The sequence below is a fragment of the Lucilia cuprina genome, chromosome 3 (assembly GCF_022045245.1).
Source record: "Lucilia cuprina isolate Lc7/37 chromosome 3, ASM2204524v1, whole genome shotgun sequence".
NCBI lineage: Eukaryota > Metazoa > Arthropoda > Insecta > Diptera > Calliphoridae > Lucilia > Lucilia cuprina.
The window spans coordinates 49,385,149-49,410,477 of NC_060951.1; the positions used below are offsets into that span (position 1 = coordinate 49,385,149).

Consider the following 25,329-nt stretch of genomic DNA (forward strand, 5'->3'; position numbering starts at 1 on the left):
CGGGGATCAAATGGTTGTAGTCAATATGATATAAAAATGTTGATAATTTGGACCTTATACTTAAAGAAAAATTACTAATGAAATCTAGTTTAATAAAAAATTGCAACATTTTTTAAATATTATTTTTGTATACGCTAATTTACTAATTTTATATTTATTAATTTAAATCTAAAGTCATCTGATAACTAACAAATTTCAATTGCTAATAAACAAGTAAACATTTCAAGAATTTTAGCATTTGAAAATCAAACATTATTAACAACCAGCACTTAGTTAATTGCAACACAAAATGGTGTGGAAACAAAAATTGATTTACAGCTTTCAAGTTAAACAAAACCCAAAAAACTTCTCATTGATAAATTCACAAAAATAAACTAAAACAGAGCCCACACTTTATTTCGTCATTGATTTTTTAAGACTATTTCATAAATTATGGTTAAGGCAAATAAGTATTTAGTACATTAAGTCTATCAGTAGTCTAATATTTACATTTTATGGAAATTATTACCAACAAGTAAAATACCACAATTATGTTGTGGCTTTAATAGAAAAAAATACTGAACAAACTAAATTAAATTTAAAAATATTTTTTTTTTTATTTAAACCATACTATAAGTATTGCTTTAAAGTTATAAAAAATTAGCAGCAGTACAGAAAAAATACCAGCAAAATACTAAAATTTAAAATTAGCGTTAAAAACAATTTGCAGCTAAATTACAATGTTTTTCGTTTTCATATTTCTTCCTGCAAACGAAACTAAAAAAAAACTCACTCACTTCCATTTAAAAAATGTAATTCATGGAACCATAAATTGTTTATTTGTTGCTGTTGTATTTTTATTGTTGTTGTTTAAGTGTGATTGGTATCTTGTTGTTGTTTAGAGTAGGAATTGGTCATTTATTTATCTTGTGGATGATACTACTTACTTTCACTTGTTAAACTAGTTTCGAGTTGTTGTTGTTAAAGCCAATACTGTTGCTGTAACAATTTGTTGTAGGCCTAACCAATTGATTTTAATTTGTCTGAAGTTAAAATTTTGATAAGTAGGAAAAAAAGATACTGCTGATTTTTAAAAGGTTGCATTTACAAAAATATTTTTGTCGTTTAAATATGGGCCTATTAATCAATATTGAAATGTTTAGAGAAATTTTGACTTTATAAATTGGAAATTTAACTGAAAACAGATGTTTTTTGAAATGTTTAGTTCACTGGATTAAGTTTAATGTGTGATGTAGAAATATTTTAAACATTCATTGATGATTTTAAAATTTCAATCTACAATAGTTTTTGTATTAATTTTTTATTTTCATTAAATTTTACACAGTTGTAAAAGTTTTCAAAAAGTTTTTCGTTTTCTTTAATGTTGCAAATCAACAATGAAAAGAAGAGAAATTGTTCGAGCACTTGCGTAAGATTTTTGAACTGCAAATATTTGTCTTTGCTTTTCAGTTGTTGTAACATCAAGATGGTTTATATTGATTTGAAGTCAGAATACTGGACTTCAAATCAATATATCCAATTTTCCACAAAATCAACACCAAATCAAGGTGTAAATTATTTGAGCAACAAAAATCTACAATTAGTATGATCATTGGTGGTCATTATGTTTGCCCAGTGCATGATCATTATATTCTCAGATCGTTAGATTAAATTTCGACAATCTTTTTATTTTAGTATATAATGATCCAATTCTAAACTACATATTTCCAAAAATTGGTAGAAAAAATAATTTAGAAAACTGTTATAATTTGTTTTGTCGATCATAGTGATCATTCTGTTTAGAATTTTGTATCTTATTTTTTTTTTATTTTTAAAAAATTGCTTTAAATCCAATAATTTGTCTATTCGTTAATTATCAAATATGTTAAGACACTTTTAATTAAAAAACTTCCAAATTTAATAAAATCAAATTTATACTCTATGCAGCAAGAAAGGAATTAGCCCATTTTTCATGTTTAACAAATAGCCAGTGAAGAAATAAACAATTTAATCATCTTATTAAAAATATTAATACAAACTTTCAAAAAATAAATACTTAAATTTAGTTGAAATTTTTAAAACTTCTTAAAAATAAGCAATACTTATATGCAATACTAATGTCTTCATTTCTGGCAAAATGATTGTACGAAATTTTAATAACTTTATTTGTGGTTAAACAAAAGACTTAAGCAACAAACTTTAGTTTACGCTTTGGCTCTTACATCAACAAATACAAAACCAATCAAATAAAACCATTCAAAATTAAAATAATCATTAAAATTTGTTAAAAAAAAAACTCAAATGTATGAAAAATAAATAAATAAATTATTATGATTTTTAACAAACATTTCAAACTTACGTATTAATGCAAGTGCATGTACGTACTTGTCTAAGCATGCAAACTTCACGCATGCATGGTTAAATAAGCTCAACCGAAAAAAGTAAACACAACTCAATATGCAGTCATTTCACACGTCAAGTTTAAACAAGACTTATTGAGTGCTTAAAGGGTTTTTGAAGATGGAAAAATATGTCTGAAAAACCTCAAAAAAAAAATACTTTTATACTTATAACAATGTGGTAAAGAAAAATGTTACGTAAATTTTTCAGTTTGATTTTAAATGAGTTTTTTCTGATTGTCTGTCTATCTGTCAATCTGTTTAAACTTTAAAGTACCCTATGATTGAAGAAGTAAAAGGATATTTTAGAAAAATTAAGTTTAAATAATTTAAATGTCATGATTCAAGATTTCTATTTTTATTTAAAGATCAAAAAATCAGTCATAATTTCAGACTTAAGATTCAAGCAGAAATCGAACTCGCTAATCCAGGATAGATTAACACGATCATTTTGTGGCTATGCGAAATAAATTACTTTTATGTCATAAAATCGATATTTAAGCATATATATGAAATAAAGTAATTTTCGGATTGTCCAAAAGGAAAAATTCAAAAAAAAAACACAATGATCCTGTGGGACAATAATAGAAGAAATAGAAACCTGCTCAGAGGCTGTTGAGATAAACAGTCCTTAATGTAGGGCTTTATATAAAAAAAAAACTTTATATAAAAAAAAAAAACAAACAAACAAATTCTACATTTTAATATGACATTATAATTCTTTTTCATTCAGTTAATTGTCGTTTTTTAGACTAATTACGTCTTTTTTTCAACAAACATATTTATTTTTTGCTTCTTAACTTTAGTGCTGCAGCGCAACAGTTGTATGTCTGTGTTGTGTTTTACATTGTCTGCGATGCATGTTGTCAGGTTGTAATTAAATAATTTCAATGTGAATTTGTTGGTAGTTTTTTTAATATATTTTTCTTCAAATTACATTTTTCCTACAAACAAATGTAGTAACTGTGAAATGTGACACTACATTATGGTGCAGTATTGCTGTTGTTCTTCTTCTTTTTTTCTTTTAACTTGTCATGTTAATGATGACGCGGTTATTGCAATTTTTATGTCAGCATTCATTATGAGCGTTTTTCATTAATTTAGTTTTTCTTTTATTTAGTTGTTCTATTGGTATACATTTTCTGTTTTAAGTTTTTTTTTTCAAATGTTAATAGAAATATTATTAACGTTTAGTTATTTAAAAGAAAGTTTTTCCCCGCGTTTTTTGAGGTTGAAATATGAATAATATTAGTTATTTATGTGTAGACAGTTGTACTTAATTTATAAGGAAGTTGTATATTTATATTTAGCAATTGTTTAAATGTAGGTTTAATTACTTATACTACATTTATGCTGTTAAACTAACAGATCTCGGTTAAATACTTTAAGGAAATAGTGTTAAAGCATATGAATTACTATGTTAAGGGCATTAAAAACAATTAATTCAAAACTCAATACTTTAATGACATTATCATAGAACTCAAAATCTTTTTTCCTAACTTTATACCTTAACAAGCTTATTTACACTTAACCATAGATAATACTTTAACAACAAAATAATAATATCATGTACGTATACATCATCAAGATTTGAAATTTTTTTCTTTAAATTTCTTACAAAGCATTCCTATTTCAAATTAAACAATTTTATACAATTATATTTTGTACGACAAATCTTGTTGTACTTCATGTAGTTGTTATTGAGGCTGTCAAAAAAAATTTCAAATAAATATGTACCTATTCCTCTTATTTTAGTTTTATATATACACACACACACCATTAATCATATCTAATTGTTTTTGGATTAAATCACAATAGATGTGAGGACTTAAGAAAAATCTTAAAAAAAATTATCTCAGAATTATAAAAAACAATAGCAAATGTTTGTTTTATAAACTAGGCAAAAAAATATGTACAAATATTATTATTATTTAAACGTTTTAAAACTACATTCTAATACTTAAAAGTTGATATAAAGAAAAAATATGTTTTTTTAAATTATTTCAAAAATAAACAAAAGAACTCGATTGTTGTTTTATTTCTCACAAGAAACTTTATGGATTGTTATCTTGATTTTGGGGACATATCTTGTCAGAATAATTGCAGAAATAAAAAAACGATACAATATGAAATTTTTAACGATTACTTGTTAATATTAAATACTATTTTTGGTTAAATGTTTGTACAAGTAACAGATGATGTAAGTAACTAGAATTTGAAAAACAGAATTGTTATTTGTCTTATAAACAGAATAATTTGCCAATGCACCCTATATTCTAAAGTAATTTTTGTAAAAAAAAATAACGATCAAATTATAAATAAAAAGTCCTGGGTTTATGGAATTTAAAATTTTACATTCATAATTTCTTTTAATTTTTTGTCGTTATAAACTAAATAAACTAGAAATCCACATTTCATCAAAAATTGTTTCCCTTTCCTGACTGTTATAGAAAATAAAAGCAAAAAAACATCTTCTAAAAGTTGTTGTTGTTAACTTGCGCCTACGTTTATGCTGATGTGTGTACCATCAATGGGCTTGGAATCATTTTCTAAACGATAAAGCCATGTCCATCCGTCTGTCTGTACTTCGTGCGTCCATATATTACTTGTAATCAGAATACAGCACACAATTTTAAAGATAAAATTCAATTTAATACGCATAATGCCAATAATGAATCCTATTGATTTTGATAAAAATCGACCCAATATTTCGGATAGACCTCATACAACTCGGACCGTAATTTGAGCTTTTAAGCTCATAATTATGTTTAATATACTCGTATACTCGACTTAAATCGGCTCAACAAAGTTTTATACTACCCTTGATAACCTTTCCGAATTTGGAATGATCAGACCTCATTTGATCCAAGCTCCCATACAAAACGGTAATTCATCCTCAAGATTTATTATTAGTTCATATTTTAGCCCGTTTTACTAATTTTAAATAAGAAACTTCTCGAAAGAATTTTAAGTCCAATTATTGAAAAATTACATGTTTTACTAGAAAATAAAATGTTTTGAATGAACAATAGGGTAGAAGGGGGATCATTTGTCGTAGGAGCGAATAACTTGAAACCCGAGTAATCGATTTTATCACATTATCAAATTTTATTTTTGTTTGTCGATTATCTATCATCCCTTTAAGTTTATAGGACCAGCTTTACATATGATGAGAGGTAGATTAATTGTTTTTTTGAGCTAAGAAGTAATCCCTGTGATGTAGAGAAAAATAATTATACCCTACACCACTATAGTGGGTGTAGGGTATCTCTCTAAAAATTGGCACAAATAAGTTTTATATAAGTATAAATGATACTGCAGATTTTCGTAACGATAGGCTTATATTTGGCCCTAGCCCCCATACAAACCCCCCTTCAAAAAATGACTTAAACGTCTAAAATTGACTTGTAACCATTTGTATCGAATTGAAACTCAACAAAACTAACTGTTATTTAGAAATATATCCTTTTCCCAAATTTACCGAGGATCGGCCCATATTTGACCTATATAAAGCCTCATTTAGAAATTTTTGTTTTTTTTATCAATGAATGGCTTAAATATTTTGGAATTATGGTAATATTCAACATAAAAGTTTCTTTACAAAAAATAAAAATACAATAAAAAGCAAAAATTTTAAAAATATACTCATGGTGTAGGGTAATATATGGTCTGCCATGCCCGACTATACTTTCCTACTTGTTTTCAAATATAGAAAATCAATGACATTTTTTTTTGGTAATTTATGTAACATAAGCAATAAATATTTTGTTAATTATACATTGTTTAATGCATTAGAAGATAAAACAGCGAAAAAACAAAATACATAGAAAATATTGAAATTAATATAACTGAAGCCAGCATATCTAACTACCCAAACCAGAAACAAAATTAAGAATATGTACTATTGTGTTTTAATTTGAGAACGCATTGGCTAAGGGAAATAAAAAAAGTATAAATAGGAATCATAATTAACAAGATGTAAAAGAGATAATGAAGTAAAAAATCTTGGGTAGGTGCTGCTTGATAACAGCCTTTAAGCAAATTAGCAGAAATTGTTTGAATGATGGATTAAAGATAAAAATTTCATACATTTGCTTTTAGAAGTAAATTACTATATCAAACTTTGTGGAGTATATAGAGTTATAAAGATACATTCTCAAAAATTTAGTTTCCAGTATTAGAAACAAATGAAAAAACTTCACAGAAGGCACCTTTAAAGTGAACACAATTCAATTGAAACATTTCTTAAAATTGAGTTAAAACATATATTAACTATTGCCGCCTAGGTTAAACATGATCTGATTTTTTAATTTGATAAAAGAAACAAAATCATTAGAAAGGTATCTATAACAAATACTTATATTTTTTCTAATTAACCCAAATTATAAAAAAAACGTGTGAACTATAACTGCAGTAGAGCATTAAAATGTCTGTGTACTTGACCGACTATAAATTGTATTTATGTATCTATAAAACAATAAAACAAAACCGTGTATTGTCGTGAATTTATAAATGAATTTTTTATAAAGGCCTCTAGTTATTTTTCTATTCTGATTTTGAAATTATTTACTACACATGTAACAATTTCAATTATGTTTTTCTAAAAAAAAACATCTTAGGCAATTTTGAAATAGCCTAAAACTGTAGAGTATGTTTTAAATAATTGTATTTTGGGCAAGGTGACTATTTTTTCAATAATTATCGGTTTTAATAAATTGCCTATGGCAGTGCTTCTTTATGATTTGCATAATTCAAAATAATTTACTTGCAGTTTTTAAATAAAAACTTTTGTTTCATACATTGGCAAAATTTATGATTAATGATTTAGATAAAATCGAAAATTAAATGAACAAATAATGTTTAAGGTCATAACATCGATTTACATGTTAAATCAAAATTGAAAGTCGAAAAAGGGGATTTTAAATTGAATATAATTTTGAAGGAAATTTTTATTCGCCAATTAATAATAATTCCAAAATATTTTGAAAGTTTTAAAGAAATACCTAACTTTATAGATAATGACATGTAAAATCTATTAAATTATGTTATATTTTCATAAATTAAATTAAAAAATAATATATAAATAAAAACTACAAAAAAACTAACATAATTTTTTCTCTTTTCTAACACTTACAGGAATCAAATGTCTTAAATTACAACAAATGTTATAATAATAAAAATAAACATCAATGTAATAATAACAACAACCAGCACACCACCCAAACCATAAACAAAATTTGATCCACAAAAACATAATCATTAATTTAGATCAACAAACACCTTCCTGCAACAGAGAAAGAGACGAACAAAACGAAAACAAACACGCAAAATGACCGATACAAATGGTAATGAGATCTCCAGCAATGGTGATATAAATAGACAATCTGAATCACCGGCACGTACTATAGATTCACATGATTCAACAACTGGTAGCATGGACACAATTGTTGATCGTTCAACACATAATAGTGCAGCAGCAACAACAACAACAGCAAATAATCATGAGGAAATGATGCAGAGCACCATTGAACAGAGTACGAATACAACAAATATGCAACAGCAACATAATAGTTTAACAAATTCCGAAATAGCCATGTTGCAACAACAAAATCCAAGCGGAAGTGATGATGAATTAATGTTAAAACATCAACAAGATCTACAACACCAACAGCAGATGCAAAAACAAATACAACAAACAAAACAAATGGACGCCCAAAGTCATATCTATTCCAGTCCAGTTTATGATGAAAAACCAGCACAACCCCTTAAGCTTACTGCGGCCACTTTGTTGGAGAGCACTAAATCGAAAGAGCTAGAAAAACCCAAATTAATCTCACATGAAGAATTCAAACAACAATTGCAGGAAACCATTGCCTCTCGGGCAGCTACTTTAGACTCTAGAATAAGTAAAAAACAACGGTTTCCTCCAGAACTCATCAAAGATGATGGCAGTTCTACTAAATCCTCCAAGTCATTGAAGAAAAAACGTTCCATGCCTAAGAGTAGCACAGCCTGTTGTTCAGCTTTTCCTGTACAGATAATTTTGGGTCTTTTACAATTGATCTTGGCTATTTCTCTGGTCGCCTTGGGCTCTTTGTTGATTGTGAGAGATGCTTCTCTATCCACAGCTGGTTGTGGCATTTGGACTGGCTTAATAGCAGCTGTTACCGGCTCTTTGGGTGTTGTGGGTTTGCGTAAAACACAAACCTCATTTTTGGCATTAAGTTTAGTGTGTATAGCGTCGAGTACATTGGCCTTAGCCATTTCTGGTATTGGTCTGTCGAGGGATATCAATCGTTCAAAGGAAGAGGTGAGTGAAAATCTCTATATATATGTTAAGGAGTTAATAAATTCCAAAAAATCTGAAATGTCCAAACCAAATGCCAAACAATTTTCAGAAATGTTTCTATATAAGCTAAAATTATGACAATTTTGACACCTATTTCGATAAAATGCGAATATAATATGCCTCTCAAAACTCACTAAAAATCATTTTGTAAACGAAAAATACTCTAACAAAATTTTTAAAATATTTTTCCCATATTTTACTTAAAATTTCGGTATTTCGAAACACAAAAATACATATTTATTTCAACAGAGATGTTTTCCTATTTGAAATTTAACGAAAACTGTTCCTCGAGGCACTCTAATGTACAATGTCATAACGTCCTAAAATCTAAGAACATTTCGAAATGGAAAATTTCTACACCTTCAAGCTTATATAAAAAGTCATACAATATATACATACAATGTGTAAAATTTCAGCCCTATAGCTTTTCTGTTTAGGCCCTATTTTGTTTTAAACAGACGACAATGGACATGGCTAGATTGATTAAGATTAAAATCGAATAAATTAATATAAACATAGAGAATATAAGAAAGCTATTTACTCTTTATAAAAAACCCCATCGACAGAGCAGCAAACAGTGCGCCAATGTCGGAGCTAATAAAACATTAGCTCGAACTGGCAAAAAATAATAAAGGACGAACAGGGATAAATCGTGTTAAAATCAAGTAAGAAGGCATAAAAAGTGAAATAACATGCAATTAGGAGAATATAAGAAAGCTTTTTTAACTCGTAAAAACACACTAACAAAGCAATAAACGGACATATATACATTAGAACCGAATAAGTGGGCATAAAAAGTGAGTTAACAAGCACTTAAGAGAATAAATGAAAGCTTTTTAAACACTTTACAAAAAAACATACCAACAGAGCAGCAAACATTAGTAAACTGCTCTGTCGCGTCCAATAAAACATTAACTGTTGTGCTAAAAACTCATGCTCGAACCGGCAAAACTTGTTGCAATGTAAGCATAAATAAAAATTAATCAGGAATAAATAAAGTAACAGATTTATCGCCAAATGTTAAGTTGTTTTAGTTGGTGGAAATATCAGATAATTGGAATAAGTATTGCCAGATGTGTGAATATTAAAAAGGTTGTTGTCTACACTAAATTGACTTTTGATTTTAAATAAGATTGCAAATATATATGAAACTTATATTTATAAAAAATATTTTAAAAATACATACACTGGTTTCAGGGTTTAATATATGATATAATGTTAGGCCCATTTGTAAAAACCAACAACTTTTCTATGATTTAATGATAGAAATATGATATCCCTTACCATATTTCTATGGTAAGGGATATCATATATATATATATCATATTTTATAAAACTCATATGGATATTTTTAATGGATTCTTAAATGGCTCTTAAGAAATCCTATTACTTCAACAGCAAAGAATTTAAATTTGAAATAATTTTTTTTTTAAGAATTAATGAACAATTTTAATTGGGTTTTTACCAGAGACAGAAAATAATTATTATCTATGAAATTTTTGCTTAAAAAAATCAGTATGAAAGAATCGCCATAGAAATGTTTTGAATGTACCAAAATATTTCCTGAACTTCTTTTAATTGATTTATTCAATAAACTTTTTTTTTGATTTTTATAATAAAAATTTTAAATAAAAATTATTTTTGATTGAATCAATCAATGATTTTTATTTTTCTAAACATAGAATAAAAATCACCTAAAGAATTTTAATTTTCCAATTTTCGAATCTAATTTCTGCAAATTTGATCGATTATATCAGTGGTAAAGAAATTTTACCAATTTTGTATTAATCTCTGTTTTAACCCGATAATTTTTACTGTCTTTTAAAGTAAAATCGCATAATAAGTTTTATAATTATTTCAAAAAATAAAAATCATTGTCTGATTTTTATTTTTGCCTTATGGTAATTTTAACAAAAATAAATAAAAAATACAAATCAAAAGCAATTTGTATTTTCTGAGAAATAAAATACAAACCAAATAAAATTTGTAATTAAAATTTTTTTTAATAAAAATAATAACAATTACTGTCTCCGGTTTTTACTAATATTTATAATACAATTTTCAAAAAAAAAAATTAAAAATATACAGAAACAAACACTCACCTTCTAGTTATATTATTCTTAGGACAGGTAGCTGTAATAACATAAATAACACTTTCTTGACTTTATCATGACAAAAAAACACTTTTTATATTAAATAAGAAAAGAAACTTTATTTTATAGATTTTCTTTGCGCCACCTTTTATATTGATTATAAACAGGCCATTGGTGGCATTCATTTTTAAGACATAGCACTAAATTTTTTAACACACTTTAAAATGAATGACATTTTTTACATTTATTAAAGAACTATTATTTAATTACTTTTGAATTTTTAATATAAATTGAAATTTTTTAAAACACATTTACCACTTTTTTATTTTATTTAGACAGGCCATATTTGTGGTAATTAATTTTTTATATACATATTTTTAATTTCTATTATAATTGCTTTTTTATTAATTTATTTATTTTTTTATTTTATTTAAACAACACAATTTTCTCATTTTTACAATTTTCAATACATATAAATGCAACAAGAATAAGATTAAAACGATATTTTTTTAATTAATAAGATATTCAAAACAATTACTAAATTAAATTTTCACCTTAATAGCAAATACTCAGGCTTTTCTCCAAAAGAAACCCTAACGCCTTAAAACATCCACTTGACAAAATCAAAACAAACACAAACCAATAAAAAAAGCTTTTACTCTCTTTAAAACTCTAACAACCAGTGTTGCCAACTTAGTGCTTTTAGCACTATTTGCGGTGCTTTTTGGTGTGCCAAACGCGGAAAATTTTGCTCATGGTGCCTTTCTTCAAAAAGGCACTAAAGTGGTGCTTTCTAATTTTATGACAGTGCATTTAGTGCTTTTTATACCCAACATATACCCAAGATGAGTGGGGTATATTGATTTTGTCACTCCGTTTGTAACACATTGGTCGTATATATTTAGGGTCCTTATTAAATTCTAAGGCGATCTAACCATGTCCATCCGTCTGTTCATCTGTCCGTCCGTCTGTCTGTTGAAAGCACGATAGGGTTAGAACGTAAAGAGCAAACGAGTTAAATTTTTCCACAAATTTTAAATATGCATCAAAATTTCTCTACCAAATGACATTAATACTCATTACCGACTTAAAAATATTCGACATAAATATGTTTTATATAAGCCAAAATCTCTAGCAAATTTTACGGCAATCGGTCCATAATTGACCCTACCCCCACATATGGTCACCTTCAAAAATTGATTTTAACGCTCATTACTGACTTAAAAATACGTGTTTAGCGGAGAAATTCGAAATAAACTACTTTTATACAAATGTAATCTTCCTACCGAATTTAATTCGGATTTATCGGTAACGTACCCTACCCCCTATTAAGGTCCCCTTAAAAATATGAGTACAGCGATGAAAATTGACAAAAAATAAGTTTTATATAATTTTTTACACAATTGAATCTATCCCTCATATATAAAGCCTCCATGATTACTTCATCGTTGTACTCGCAATAAAAAGATTTTTATTATAATTCTTTATGCCAAATTTTATGACGAAATAATATATATAGATTTTGCAAAAAAAAATATATTTCATAAGTTTTGTAAAATTTTACAATTTGGGTGTGGGTACATCGGTTGGCCAGTTGGTAGTGTGCCTGTCAGTTTGAATGTTTAATGACATTTTACTATTTTTAAAATTCTCATCTTATTTATCTAATATTCGTCAAACATTAGTTTTAGTTCTTACGTTACTAAAAATCTAACTCACACCGGTGAAAGACTTTAGTATGACGCATGTTTTGTTTTGCAGCCCAATGTTCTAAAAAACGAATTTTGGAGTCTTGTAGGAAATGAGCGAAATAATGTGCAATTTATATTAAAATAAACAATATTTGACTGAAAAAACGTTAGTGCCTTTTTACCCATTTTCAGTTAGAAAATTACGCTTTTTTACCCCTTTTTAATTTTTTTGCGCGCGTTTTGCTTGACCAATGTTGGCAACACTGCTAACAACAATCGACTGAGCACAAGTATAAGCTGCGCTGTCATAACAAAACCTGCGCTAACAGTTCTGCCGCAAGTGAAAAAATGAAGACAGCGCTGCCGCAAAATTTGCAAAATATTTGCTCTTTAATAACTCATTTATTTTAGCACTTCTCGTAAGAATTTTACTATTTATTTAAAGCTAACACTTTAATTAACATTTTGTGCAATTTTCATTAAATTCTGTAAGATATTTCTACACTTTTTAACATATTTTTACGAGCTATTACACGAACCGGCTAAACTTGTTGCAAAATAAAAGAAAACTAAATGACAGTTTGCTAATAAATGGCGGAAAAGGAAAATGACATGTAGGCGAAGATTACGAAGAGATGCCAGATGTGTATTTTGTATATAAAGTAAAAAAGAAGTTACCAATACTACTTTTGAAGTTGTTCATAGAAAATCGTTATTTTTAAAACATGAATACTGGAAAATTTTGATGAAATGTGTTTTAAAATGTATTAAGTTTGATTTAAACTAGAGTTTATGAAAAATTGAATATTATTTCAATAAGTAAATAAATTTAAATAGAATTGAAAGAAACAATAGAACATACATTTTAATTAGGAAATTTTTTTGTTCTGTAAGTTGTTATAAAAAATGTATTATAAAATAAATATCTATTTCTTTGTACAAATGAACGCAGAATAAAACCATAATATTTGAAGTAATAAAAATTAAAGCTTTTTTATGAACTATTCTATTAAATATTCAATGGTCTAGTCTATTTACTAGTCGTTAGTCTGGTCTATTGACTAGTCGATGATCTAGGTCATTGATCAGTCGAAGACTTAGTTTTTTGGCAAATCTATGGACTACTCTATTGAATAGTTTGTGAAGTTTAGACTAGACTGACTGAATATGAACCTAATCGAAGATTTAGTCTATTGACTAATTTTTGGGCAAAAATTTTGAATATGTATTTAAAACTAGTCTATTGATTAGTCGATGGTCTAGTCTATAACCAAGTATAATGTCTAGTTCAATTAATTGTAGATGGATTAATTATGTTATCAAACATATGGATTGTTCTTTGAAATAATTTATGGACAAAACTATAAATTAGTTTATTGAAAATTCTTTAAATTACTCTGTAGTGTAATTGAAGGACTATAGAATTGATAAGTCCAGACTGAATGAATTTGTATATGAATTGTTACTTGAACTTGTTTATTGATTAGAATATTGTACAACGCGGTTGTTAAATGAACAACTTACATTTATTAACATACTTTCAAAATTAATGATATTTTTTACATTTATAAAGGGACTAGTCTTCAATTACTTCTTAAATTTTTAATCTAACTAGAAACTTTTTAAAACACTTTTACATATTTTAATTACCATTTTTTTATTTTATTTAGACAGGACAATATAACGAAATTATTTTTTTATATTTTTACAATTTTGAATGAATTATTATTTTAACTGCATTAAACAATTTTATTTTTTTATATTTTAACCACACATTTTTCTGTTTTTTCGACTTTTACAATATTTGCAACAAGATTACAATTAAAACAATATTGTTTTTTAATTAATAAGATTTTAAAAACTACATATTATTAATAAAAAGCCCTAACATCTTAAAACATCCACTTGACAAAATCAAAACAAACACAAAACCAATAAAAGAGCTCTTACTCTCTTTAAAACACCAACAACAATCTACTGAGCACAAGTATAAGCTGCGCTGTCATAACACAACCTGCGCTAACAGTTCTGCCGCAAGTGAAAAAATTAAGACAACGCTGCCGCAAAATTTGCAAAATATTTGCTCTTTAATAACTTATTTATTTTAACACTTCTCGTAAAAATTTTACTATTATTTGAAAGCTAACACTTTAATTAACATTTTGTGCAATTTACATTAAATTCTGTAAGATATTTATACACTTTTTTATAATATTTATACGAGCTATTACACGAACCGGCTAAACTTGTTGCAAAATAAAAGAAAACTAAATGACAGTTTGCTAATAAATGGCGGAAAAGGAAAATGACATGTAGGCGAAGATTACGAAGTGATGCCAGATGTGAATTTTGTGTACAAAGTTAGAAATAAGTTACCAATGCTACTTTTGAAATTGTTGATAAAAAAATCGTTATTTTTAAATCATGAATAATAGAAAAATTTAAAGAAATGTGTTTTAATATAGATTTAGTTTGATTTAAACTAAAGTTTCGAAAATTTACATGTTTTTTTTTCAATAAATAAAAAAATTCAAATAAAATTTAAAGAAATAATAGAACAAAGGTTTATAAATGAAATTTTAATTGGGATTATTATATTATTGAGATTATTAAATAACTATGGGTATAAAGATAAATGTTTCTTTGTGCAAATAAACGAAGAATAAATCCATAATATTTGAAGTTATAGAATATGTTAATATTTGAAGTTATAAAATATGTTAAACTTTTTTTATGAACTATTGTATTGAATATTATATTGTCAAGTCTATTGACTAGTCGATGTTCTAGTCTATTTACTAGTCGGTGATCTCGGTTATTGATGAGTTGAAGATCTTGTCTGTGAACTATCCTACTGCATATTTTATGAAGTAGACTGTTGACTAGAATATTGTCTGATTTATGGATTAGTCTATGAATTATTCGAAGATTTAGTATATTAACTAGTTTGTGAGCAAAACGTTTTTTGACCAGTTTCGACTAGTCTAATGACTAGTCAATGGTCTAGTCTATTGGTGAGTCTAATCTATGGACTGTTCTTTGAAATAATTTCATAGTGCCACTATTTTAAGTCAACTTTGTAGTCATTTAGTTCTATTTCGTAATTAAATGTTAAATTATTTAAATTCTAAAATAACGTCTTCAATTAAAATTTCTCAAAACACTTACTCTAACCAATTAAAGAGAAGACTTTTTGCTTATTCTCTTTTCAACACTAAACTATTTATCTCTTAACTTAGCAAAGCCCTCTAAAGCTGCGCTGTCATCATAAAACGACTAACAACTGCTCTGCCTGAAAGTGAAAAAATGGAGGCTGCGCTGTCGCAAATTTGCTAAAATATTTGCACTTGATTTTTTCATTTATTTGTACACTTTTCATTAAGATTTTACCTTTATTTTAAAGCAAACACATTTCTTAACACTTTTCCGATAAATTTATATTATTTTTCACATTATTTACACTATTTTTTATTAAATTAATATGAACATTTTCACGAACCGTCTCACTTGTTGCAATATAAAAGAAAACTATGCAAGTGTCATTGCTAAATGGCGGAAAAGGAAAATGACAGTTTTGATGGTAGTGTTGCCGGTTAAGCAAAAAATAAAGTTGCCAAATAGTTAGAGTGTAGAGAGTTACCAATCACATTGAGCACTAATAGATGAAATTAATGAAAAAAATTAAATTAACAGATTTTCTTTGAAAAAACAAATACATAATAAAATTATCTAGGGAAGTATAAAATAATAATTCATTATAATTAATGGTTTTCTACACTGTAAATTATGTTAAAAAAGATTCCTTTTAACCAAAAACTAAATATATAGTTAACATTTTTAAATGTGTATTAAAAACTTATTAACGTAAATTAGTATGTATTAACATTTTTACAGTTTAAAAAAATAAAATTAGTTCTACTTTTATAAACTATTATAAATATTCATAACTAAATCTAATGATTAAATTAATAATATTATTTAAATTACTATATTGTCTTTTCAGTTCAATTTATTAAACGCCAATAGTGAAATTTCAGCGGCCTCTGGTTTAATATTCACATTGTTTTTGCATTTTATTGTCAGCATACTATCGGTGTATCGTTGTGCCTTGCAAATGTGTTCAAGGTAAGTGAGAATATATATATTTTAATAAAATAGCAATTAAACAAAAACCTTTTAAAATATTGCAAATAATTATCATGCGTTTGCTAATTAAAGGTCATTATATAATTTAAAAAAAAATATGCAAAACATTAATATTTTAAGGTTAAAAATGAGTCATAAACATTCATATACATGATTTCTATTGAATAAATTTCAAATTACACACTATTAACGGTTTTTACTTATTGAAAACAATTGGCAATACTAAAAAAACAAACAAAAATTTCATACAACTCTGTTATGATTCACTGTGTTTACACAATATTCTTGTGTAAATTTACTCTTCAAGAGCAAAAATGAAATAAACACAACACTGGCTCTCTTAAAATAATGACAACTAACAATTAATTGAAGTATTTTTTTAGTCATAATTTGACAATTAAAAAGTGAACAATAAGTGAAGAAAAAATACGAAAAAATTGCAAATTCTTATAAAGAAAAATTATATTATATTAGAAAAAGCTACAAATTAAAGAAATTAAGTTGAATAATCGAAAAATAAATGTTATTTAACATGTTTAAAATATAAAGCAAAATGCAAATATTGTAATTAGAAAGTGCTGTGTGGTGAAAGAAAGAAAGAAAAAAACAGGAAATTTGTTGTGTGTTTTGTATGAAGGCCAAGCGCCTACGCCTTCTGGAGGTCATTAATATTGTGTGTTTCTTTACATTGAGCATAATAAAATAACTTAGTGTTTGCGTTTAATTATTTCTAATCGTTATTTTCACATATTTGCTTGAAAAATTAGCTCAATATTTTTGCCATCACGTTAGCTTCGCAGTTTACATTTAACGCCGCCATGCCGTTGGCAGATCTTCATAAAGATCTAAGACAACAGCAACAATTGGGCGTTACAACGGCTGCCATACCCAGTTCATTGTCCACCTCGAATGCGGCTTCCAATCTTAGTGATCATGTGGGTATATCCCGTATGCAAATTACCTCTTCCGGTTGCAGTAGTCTGGCGGTAACCCCCATGGAACATACACCCACAGATGAGGAAAGCGGGGGTGTAACAACAGTGACGTCATGTCAAAGACGTCAACTGCAACAACAGCAACAGAACCTACAACCTTCACAGCTGCAGGCAGCATTAGGTAAACATCAACATCATCATCATCAACAACAACAGCAACAGGGGGTAGTCGCTAGTAGTAGTACTACTACTACTACTGCAACGACGTTACAAAATAATTTACCACATTCCAACAATGATTTAATGGATTTAAGTGATTCTGAATGTTATACTCATTCCACTGGAGGTCAAGGTGGCCCCAACAACATTGATTGTGGGGAAAATGAATTTGAATTGCGCGAGGTCATAAAAGAGGGCCATGAAAAAGCCGACCCCTCGCAGTTTGAACTTTTGCGTGTTTTGGGCGAAGGCTCGTTTGGCAAAGTGTTTTTGGTGCGTAAAATTGTGGGTAAAGATGCGGGAACTCTGTATGCCATGAAAGTGTTAAAGAAAGCCACCTTGAAAATCAAGGATAGAGTAAGAAGTACAAATGAACGCAAGATTTTGGCCGATGTGGGACATGCCTTTATAGTAAAATTACATTATGCCTTTCAAACGCCCGGAAAATTGTATTTAATATTGGACTTTTTAAGAGGAGGTGACTTGTTTACTCGTCTCTCCAAGGAAGTCATGTTTACTGAGGAAGATGTTAAATTTTATTTGGCTGAATTGGCTTTGGCTTTAAATCACCTGCATTCCTTGGGCATAATATATCGTGATCTGAAACCGGAGAATATACTCTTAGACGAAAATGGTCATATAGCATTGACCGACTTTGGTTTGTCAAAGCAGCCTTTAGATGGCTCTAAAACCTATAGTTTTTGTGGCACAGTAGAATATATGGCTCCCGAAATTGTCAATAGAAAGGGACATGATTTTGCCGCCGACTGGTGGTCATTTGGTGTACTAATGTATGAAATGTTAACTGGAAATTTGCCTTTTCATGGTCAATCTAGACAGGAAACCATGAATCAAATATTAAGATCTAAATTAGGCATGCCAGAGAATCTGTCACCAGAGGCTCAGGCTCTTTTAAGAGCACTATTTAAAAGAAATCCTCAAAATAGATTAGGAGCAGGAGCAAATGGCATTATGGATATCAAAGCTCACTGTTTCTTTGCTACTATTGATTGGTCACGCTTAGAAAAGAAGGAAGTAAGACCTCCTTTTATACCAGCCGTTTCTCGAGATGATGCTTTCTATTTCGATGTGGAATATACTTCAAAATCTCCACGGGATTCTCCTGGAGGACCCATTTCTGCCTCGGCCCATGAAATATTTAGAGGTTTTTCTTTTGTTGCTCCCGTTCTATTGGAACAAAGTTTAAGCAACCATTCCTCGTTACCTCAGTCCCCTTATTTACCCAGCCAACAGGCACCACGCTCTCTACCCGGCGTTTTACCCGGAAATTTTCATCAAGATTACAATTTACTACAAGAGTTAGGTCGAGGCACTTTCTCCGTATGCCGCCTTTGCGAACACAAATCATCGAAAAAACATTTTGCTGTTAAAATTATAGAAAAAGCTGCCTATATGGCTAATTCTTCCTCATCGGATTGCTGGGAGGAAGTAGAAATTATGTTGCGTTATGGCAATCATCCAAATATTGTTACTTTGTTTTCGGTATATGAAGATGCTCTTTCCGCATATTTGGTTATGGAACTCTTAAAAGGTGGCGAATTGTTGGATCGCATATTGGCTGTTGGTCAAATGTGTGAAAGTGAGGCTAGTGCGGTTTTAAGGACTATGGTTTCAGCGGTTGCCTATCTGCACGAACATGGTGTAGTGCATCGTGATTTGAAGCCATCAAATATGATTTATGCCAGTATGCGACAGACACCAGAAACTTTGAAACTTTGTGATTTAGGTAAGTAATAATGATTTTTTATCCCCAACTGAAAGACTTCTCGACAAGGACTGGACAATTCAAGTTTTGAAAGTAAAAATAGTTTTTATAGGAAATAATGAACAAGTTTTCTTTTCATTGAAAATTTTCGATTAATTAAAAAAATATATATTTTTTAGAGAAGATTTTTGATATTTTTTTATTTTCGGAAAATTATCAATATATTTCCTGTTAGAGAAAATTTTCGCTTAATTTGGTTTTAGAAACAAATTTTGATAAATTTAAAATTTTATAGAAAATTGTCCGTAAATTTTCAATAAATTCTATGTCCTAGAAAATGTTGATAATTTATTTTTTTTATAAAAATTTCGAAAATATACTTTTAAAAAAGTTTTTAAAACAAATTTTTAATTATAGATACTTTGGGAAATTTGTTTCTTTATAGAACTTTTTTTTTTGATAAAATGTCAATAAATTCTCTTGTTTTGGAAATGTATTTTAAGATGGACTTTCACTAAAAGATACTTTTTTTAAAATACCAATTCATCAGAATTATGTAAATAAAACATTTATTACAATATAATACAATTCTCAAAAAAGTAATAATTTTGAATATAAATAAAAATGTTCTTCATTAAGCTTTATATGTATAACATTTAGCAAATCACCTTCTCAACACAAAGTTCCATCAAAATTCCCTCAATTTGCCATAGAGAAAATATACACCAAACAATTCGTTCTTATGTAAATTTTCCCTTTTTTCAAACATTTATTCTCATTATAACAATATCCAAGTTCATTCACAAAGGATGAAATATTAAGTAGCTCAGACTTGTTGAACAAGACAAAATATAAATGTTTTAGCAAAATTCCCAAAAAAAAGACAAAAAAAGCGAAAATCAATAAATTACGCAAATAATCTACTTTTTGTAAATATAAACGTTGCTGGGTGAGGATATAATACACAAAATTTCATTACAAATTTTCATTTTACCTATTAAAGTGTATTCATTCCTCTTTCTTATTTTTTTCGTTAGCAAACTCATTAATATTTTACTTTTACTTCTCAAAACACAAAAAAGAAAAATACTTTAAGCCGGTCGTTTTGTTTGGTCATGACAACATATGTCGTTTCCTTAGCTGCTCTTTTACACTCTGCTGTGATTCTTGTGTTCCAAAATGTAAAAAAAAAATATACTCATCATTTGCCGTAAACAATAACACAATTTCAAACCACATGTTGTTAAATAAATATTTTATAAAATATTTTTTAAATCACAAACAAAAACATTCTGTTTCATATTACAACCCACACACCGCAAATTCAGTCATTCAGTCAGACAGCCAGTCAGTCATACTTGTTCCTTCTTGTTAACATACACTTTCATAAACTCAATTACTTACATTAAAAACAGAAGAAAGTATAAAAAAATGTGCTTCTAAATTTAGAACCACCCCTAGTGGTTGCAGTAGTTGCTGCTGCTCCCGCATTCATTACTACTACTGCTACTATTAGCAAGCTCTACAAACAACATTTTGTTAGTTGTCTTATGGCATTTACGCACGCATTCCCATCCCCTTCTTTGCATTTTTATTTTTATATCCACAGACTCACATCAAACAAAGAAATCAGATAAATATAACAAAAGTCAATTAAAATGACGGAATAAAATTAGATTTGTTTAATGAAAATGTTGTGTTTTGTTTGCTTGTTTGTTTTAATTTTTTTTATAATTTTTTTCAAACTTCTGTTTGTCCTTTTGTGAGTGGGTTGGTTTAAAAGTTCAATGATTTTATAAGTTTGTTATAAGATATTCGTTGTTTGTTCAAATTTTTTTTATTTACATAAGTTGATTAAATACCAACCCTTTCGTTGGAATTTAACAGTTTTGGATAAATTGTCATTTTGTAGAAATATTTAATAATCCAAAAACGTTTTCGTGCAAAATTTGAGGATTTTTGCTATAATTGTTTCCCAGACATACGATTTTTTCTATTTATTAATATGGGGGTTTCGATTTCCTTAATGAAAGTCCTTTTTCTCCAAAATGAAGAAGCTAGCTCTATTAGTTTTCCAGATAACCGAATTTTTGTATATTTTTTTATATGGAAGGTGCATCGCCCCCATTGGTAATCCGCCAATTTATTATCCGAAAATTTTACATGGACTTTAAAGTTCTTCGTGCAAAATGTTAAAATTCTAACTTAAAAAAGTTCCCAGATGGGCGAATTTTTGTATTCAATTTATATGGGAGTAGCCACGCCTACTGTTGTCCACCCTTTTTTCCTTAAATAATCATATTGATACTTAAGTGATTCTGTAATATTTTCTTAGATATAGTGATTTAATATTTTGTTAATATGGTAGCTGTCACGCCTCCTATAGCCATTCCGCCCATTTTGTCCAAAAATATTCCTATGGATTTCAAAGTTGTCCATACAAAATTTGAGGACTTTTACTCTTGCAATTTCTGAAATATGTGACTTTTAACACTTATTTTGAATGTGGGCGTGGCACGTCGGCCACTTGAAATTTTGAAGTAAAAAGTAGCATATAGTTACTTTGAGACATACAGGGGGAGACGGTGAATATGTAAGAAATATCGGTTCAGCCGTTTACATGTCTATAAAGTTCAAACAAACATTCGTTCATTAAATTTTTTATATATAGATATCGATAAAATTTAATTTTAAAGAAAATTTTCAAAAAGTAAAATAAATTTCGAAAAAAAATATTTTTATGGAATTCTTTAATGTTCGTTACATTAATTTCGTTTAATCTTATAAAATTAGAATCAATTTTATTTTATAGAAAAGTTAAGATCAAATTTCTATAGAAAATTACGATCAATTTAAATTTTGTAAATAATTTTCGATTCATTTTATTTTTATAGAAAATTTGCAATAATTTTTTATTTTAATAATTTTTTTTTTGTTAAAATTTAGATAAATTTTTTTTACAGAATTTGTTTAAAAAACATTTTCTTTCATTTTTTTTTAATTTAATTTCGAATAATTCCCATTTTATAAGAAATTTTCTATTTCTATTTATAGATAATTTTTAATAAATTTTCTTGTTTTAAATATTATTTTATAGATTTTTTTTAATTTTCTTAATCTAGAAAATTTGTTATAAATTCTCTTTTTATACAAAATTTTAAAGGAAATATAAAATTTAAAAAAAAAAATATTTAATTTTTTTTCAATAAATTTTTAGACATAAAGTTGATAGTTGTCCACTTACGGTATTTGACCATTATAACAATTTTAAATTCTTTATAACACTTAACATCCTTTAATACTCAAAATGCCCTCCTTCTCTAGGTTTTGCAAAACAATTACGTGCCGATAATGGTCTACTTATGACACCCTGTTATACAGCGAATTTTGTAGCTCCTGAAGTATTAAAACGACAAGGCTATGATTTGGCCTGTGATATATGGTCATTAGGTGTTCTCCTCTATATAATGCTGTCGGGACGAACACCCTTTGCATCGACACCTAATGATTCACCCGATGTGATATTAAAACGAATAGGATCTGGACATATAGATTTTACCTCGACACGATGGACGCTAGTTTCGCATCCCGTCAAAGATTTACTAAGACAAATGTTGCATATTGTACCGGAAAATCGTCCGACAGCAGCACAAATACTACAACATCCCTGGCTAAAAGAACAATCAGCTGGTTCTGTGCGTTTAACAGAATATTGTGCTCCTAGCAGTATTACGCCAACAAATTCATCATTATCAAATCAAGCTGCTGCTGCTGCCGCTGTTACAGGTATTTCCTCTAATTTTACAAATAATGCCAATATGGTGAGAGAAGCAAATGCTAATTTACGTGGTGCTGTGGATGCCACTTTTAGAGCCATTGCCATACCGCAGGCGGCCAATGTGGGGCCTGTCGAACAATCAACATTGGCCAAACGACGTGCCAAAGATCGTGCCAATTTACAAACGTAATCGAAAGCTTCTCTTAGATGGCCAGCATTTTTAATACGTTTTAAATTGAAATTTTTAAGATAATTATGAGACATGAGAAAAGTGAACAAAACTAAATTCCTTCTAAAGAAAAGTAAAGCTTTACTAATTGATGAAAACAAACAAAAATTAAACTCAACAAAAAAGGTAAATTTTTTGCTAAACACGAGTTGTGAAACACTGGCTTACTTTTTTTTCTAACTTTACAAAAAAATTAAGCACAACTTTTTACTTAGAAAACAAAAATGAAAAAAAAAGAACAAACACTATTTTGAAACTTCTTAAATTTTAATATAAGAAGTTAGTTATTATATATAATCAATCTTCCATTTATAGTAAACAAGTTAATTATTTATTTTATAATTAAAAAAAGGCAAGAAAATAAGAAATTATTAACACTAATAATTTATTTATAATTTTGTTTCTTTTTTGTATAAAAACAAAATATAAAAAATATTCTTTATAGCAGTTACAATAGTTAAAATTTTTTATTATAAATTTTAATTTAATAAATTAGTTAAAATATTACTTTTCCTTTAAAAAAGTTATTAAACTGTTGGAAAACAATAGATTTTTTTCAGGAAAAAAACTGTTGTTTATACATTTGTCTTTAACAGGTTGAAAACTGTTATTCGAATTTATTATATGCATTTTTTTAATTTCGTTTATAAAACCAATATATTATGAGATTTTATTTTAAGTAAGTTGATTTTATTTGAAAAAATGTTTTGAAGTAATTTTTATAATATTATTTGTTACTTGATTTTCATCCAAACATCTTTACGTTTTAAAAATAAATGATGATAGATATAATTCTAAATACTTTCTAAGAAGATCAAACTAAATTTCCTCCAATTGACGCAGTTTAAAATTGTTTTTTTCCTTTATATAAACATTCCAATTACTTGCAGGTATATTAATCAGGAAAGTTATTTTTTTGGTTCTAGACAATCATATTTGGCTTCTCAAGATTCTCTATTTGTTTGCATTTATTTAAATAAATTGCATCAATAAATTTTATAAAAATACGTTAACAATCCTTTAGAAGTTTGTATGATAAATTTATATCCAAAATTATACAAATCATTCAATAGATATTTATGATTCTTTGATCCGTTTCGATATACGAAAAATTTTGAGGAAATATTTCATCTATAGTTTTTGATTCGTATCCGATTCAAAGGACCAAAAATTCAGTTATTTTATGATATTTGATGATTATCCATTATATTTAAATTCAAAATCTTTTTTGTATCTACATTCGCTGGTCCGTATCTGACTTGAAAAATCAAAAAAGTTTAGGGGGAAAGTTCTAACAAGTCACTACTTATTGAATTAATTTCTGATATCTATAAGCATTGATTCATATAAAATTCGAAGGAGCAAAAATAAAAAGAGAATTTTTTACGATTTTGCAGACAAATTTTGAAAGTCGCTTTTAAGGGAAATTTTATTAACAATAAACTTATTTTTCTTAATCTGTTCGTCTTCCAACTAAATGTCACTTATTAAATATTTAATGGTTAGCAGATTGCAATTGCTGAGTGAGTGTTCAATGTTTGAAGGACCACAGATATTGAGAATAATAAGTTCTTCACCCTTGCTTTATTTTCTTAGAGTCAATTTAAAAACCACAGCTAAATTAAAAAGTAAAGAGAAAAACAATAATCTAAGAAATGTTCAAACTGTAAATCAACGTCAAATGATAACACAGTATCTTATTATGAGCCAGTTTTTAACTTGAGGGTTAGATTAAAATGATCTGTGTTAAAGAGAAAGGCAAAAAGAGAAAGAGATTTTAAAATA

General features: G+C 27.6%; 2 protein-coding genes across 3 annotated transcripts in view; both read left to right on the forward strand.

Moving 5' to 3' along the window:
* The window catches only part of LOC111674895, a 46,404-nt gene that overhangs the window by 11,713 nt on the left and 9,362 nt on the right, over window positions 1-25,329 (forward strand). For both annotated transcript variants that reach the window (XM_023435574.2, XM_046947507.1), the window contains exons 2-3: window positions 7,515-8,688; window positions 16,515-16,636. In XM_023435574.2, the coding sequence (XP_023291342.2) occupies window positions 7,708-8,688; window positions 16,515-16,636 (1,103 nt within the window). In that variant the 5' untranslated portion in view covers window positions 7,515-7,707. The remainder of the gene's footprint in view (window positions 1-7,514; window positions 8,689-16,514; window positions 16,637-25,329) is intronic.
* LOC111674893 (ribosomal protein S6 kinase 2 beta) lies at window positions 16,673-23,990 on the forward strand. Its single transcript, XM_023435572.2, has 2 exons — window positions 16,673-19,558; window positions 22,862-23,990. Exons 1-2 carry the CDS (start codon window positions 17,476-17,478, stop codon window positions 23,503-23,505), a joined length of 2,727 nt encoding a protein of 908 aa, XP_023291340.2. The 5' UTR covers window positions 16,673-17,475; the 3' UTR covers window positions 23,506-23,990.

Excerpts from the sequence above, each read along its gene's own strand:
- LOC111674893 (XM_023435572.2), top strand. The coding sequence starts at position 17,476 with ATGCCGTTGGCAGATCTTCATAAAGATCTAAGACAACAGCAACAATTG. Across the intron at positions 19,559-22,861 it reads TTTGAAACTTTGTGATTTAG|GTTTTGCAAAACAATTACGT; the intron begins GTAAGTAATAAT and ends CTCCTTCTCTAG.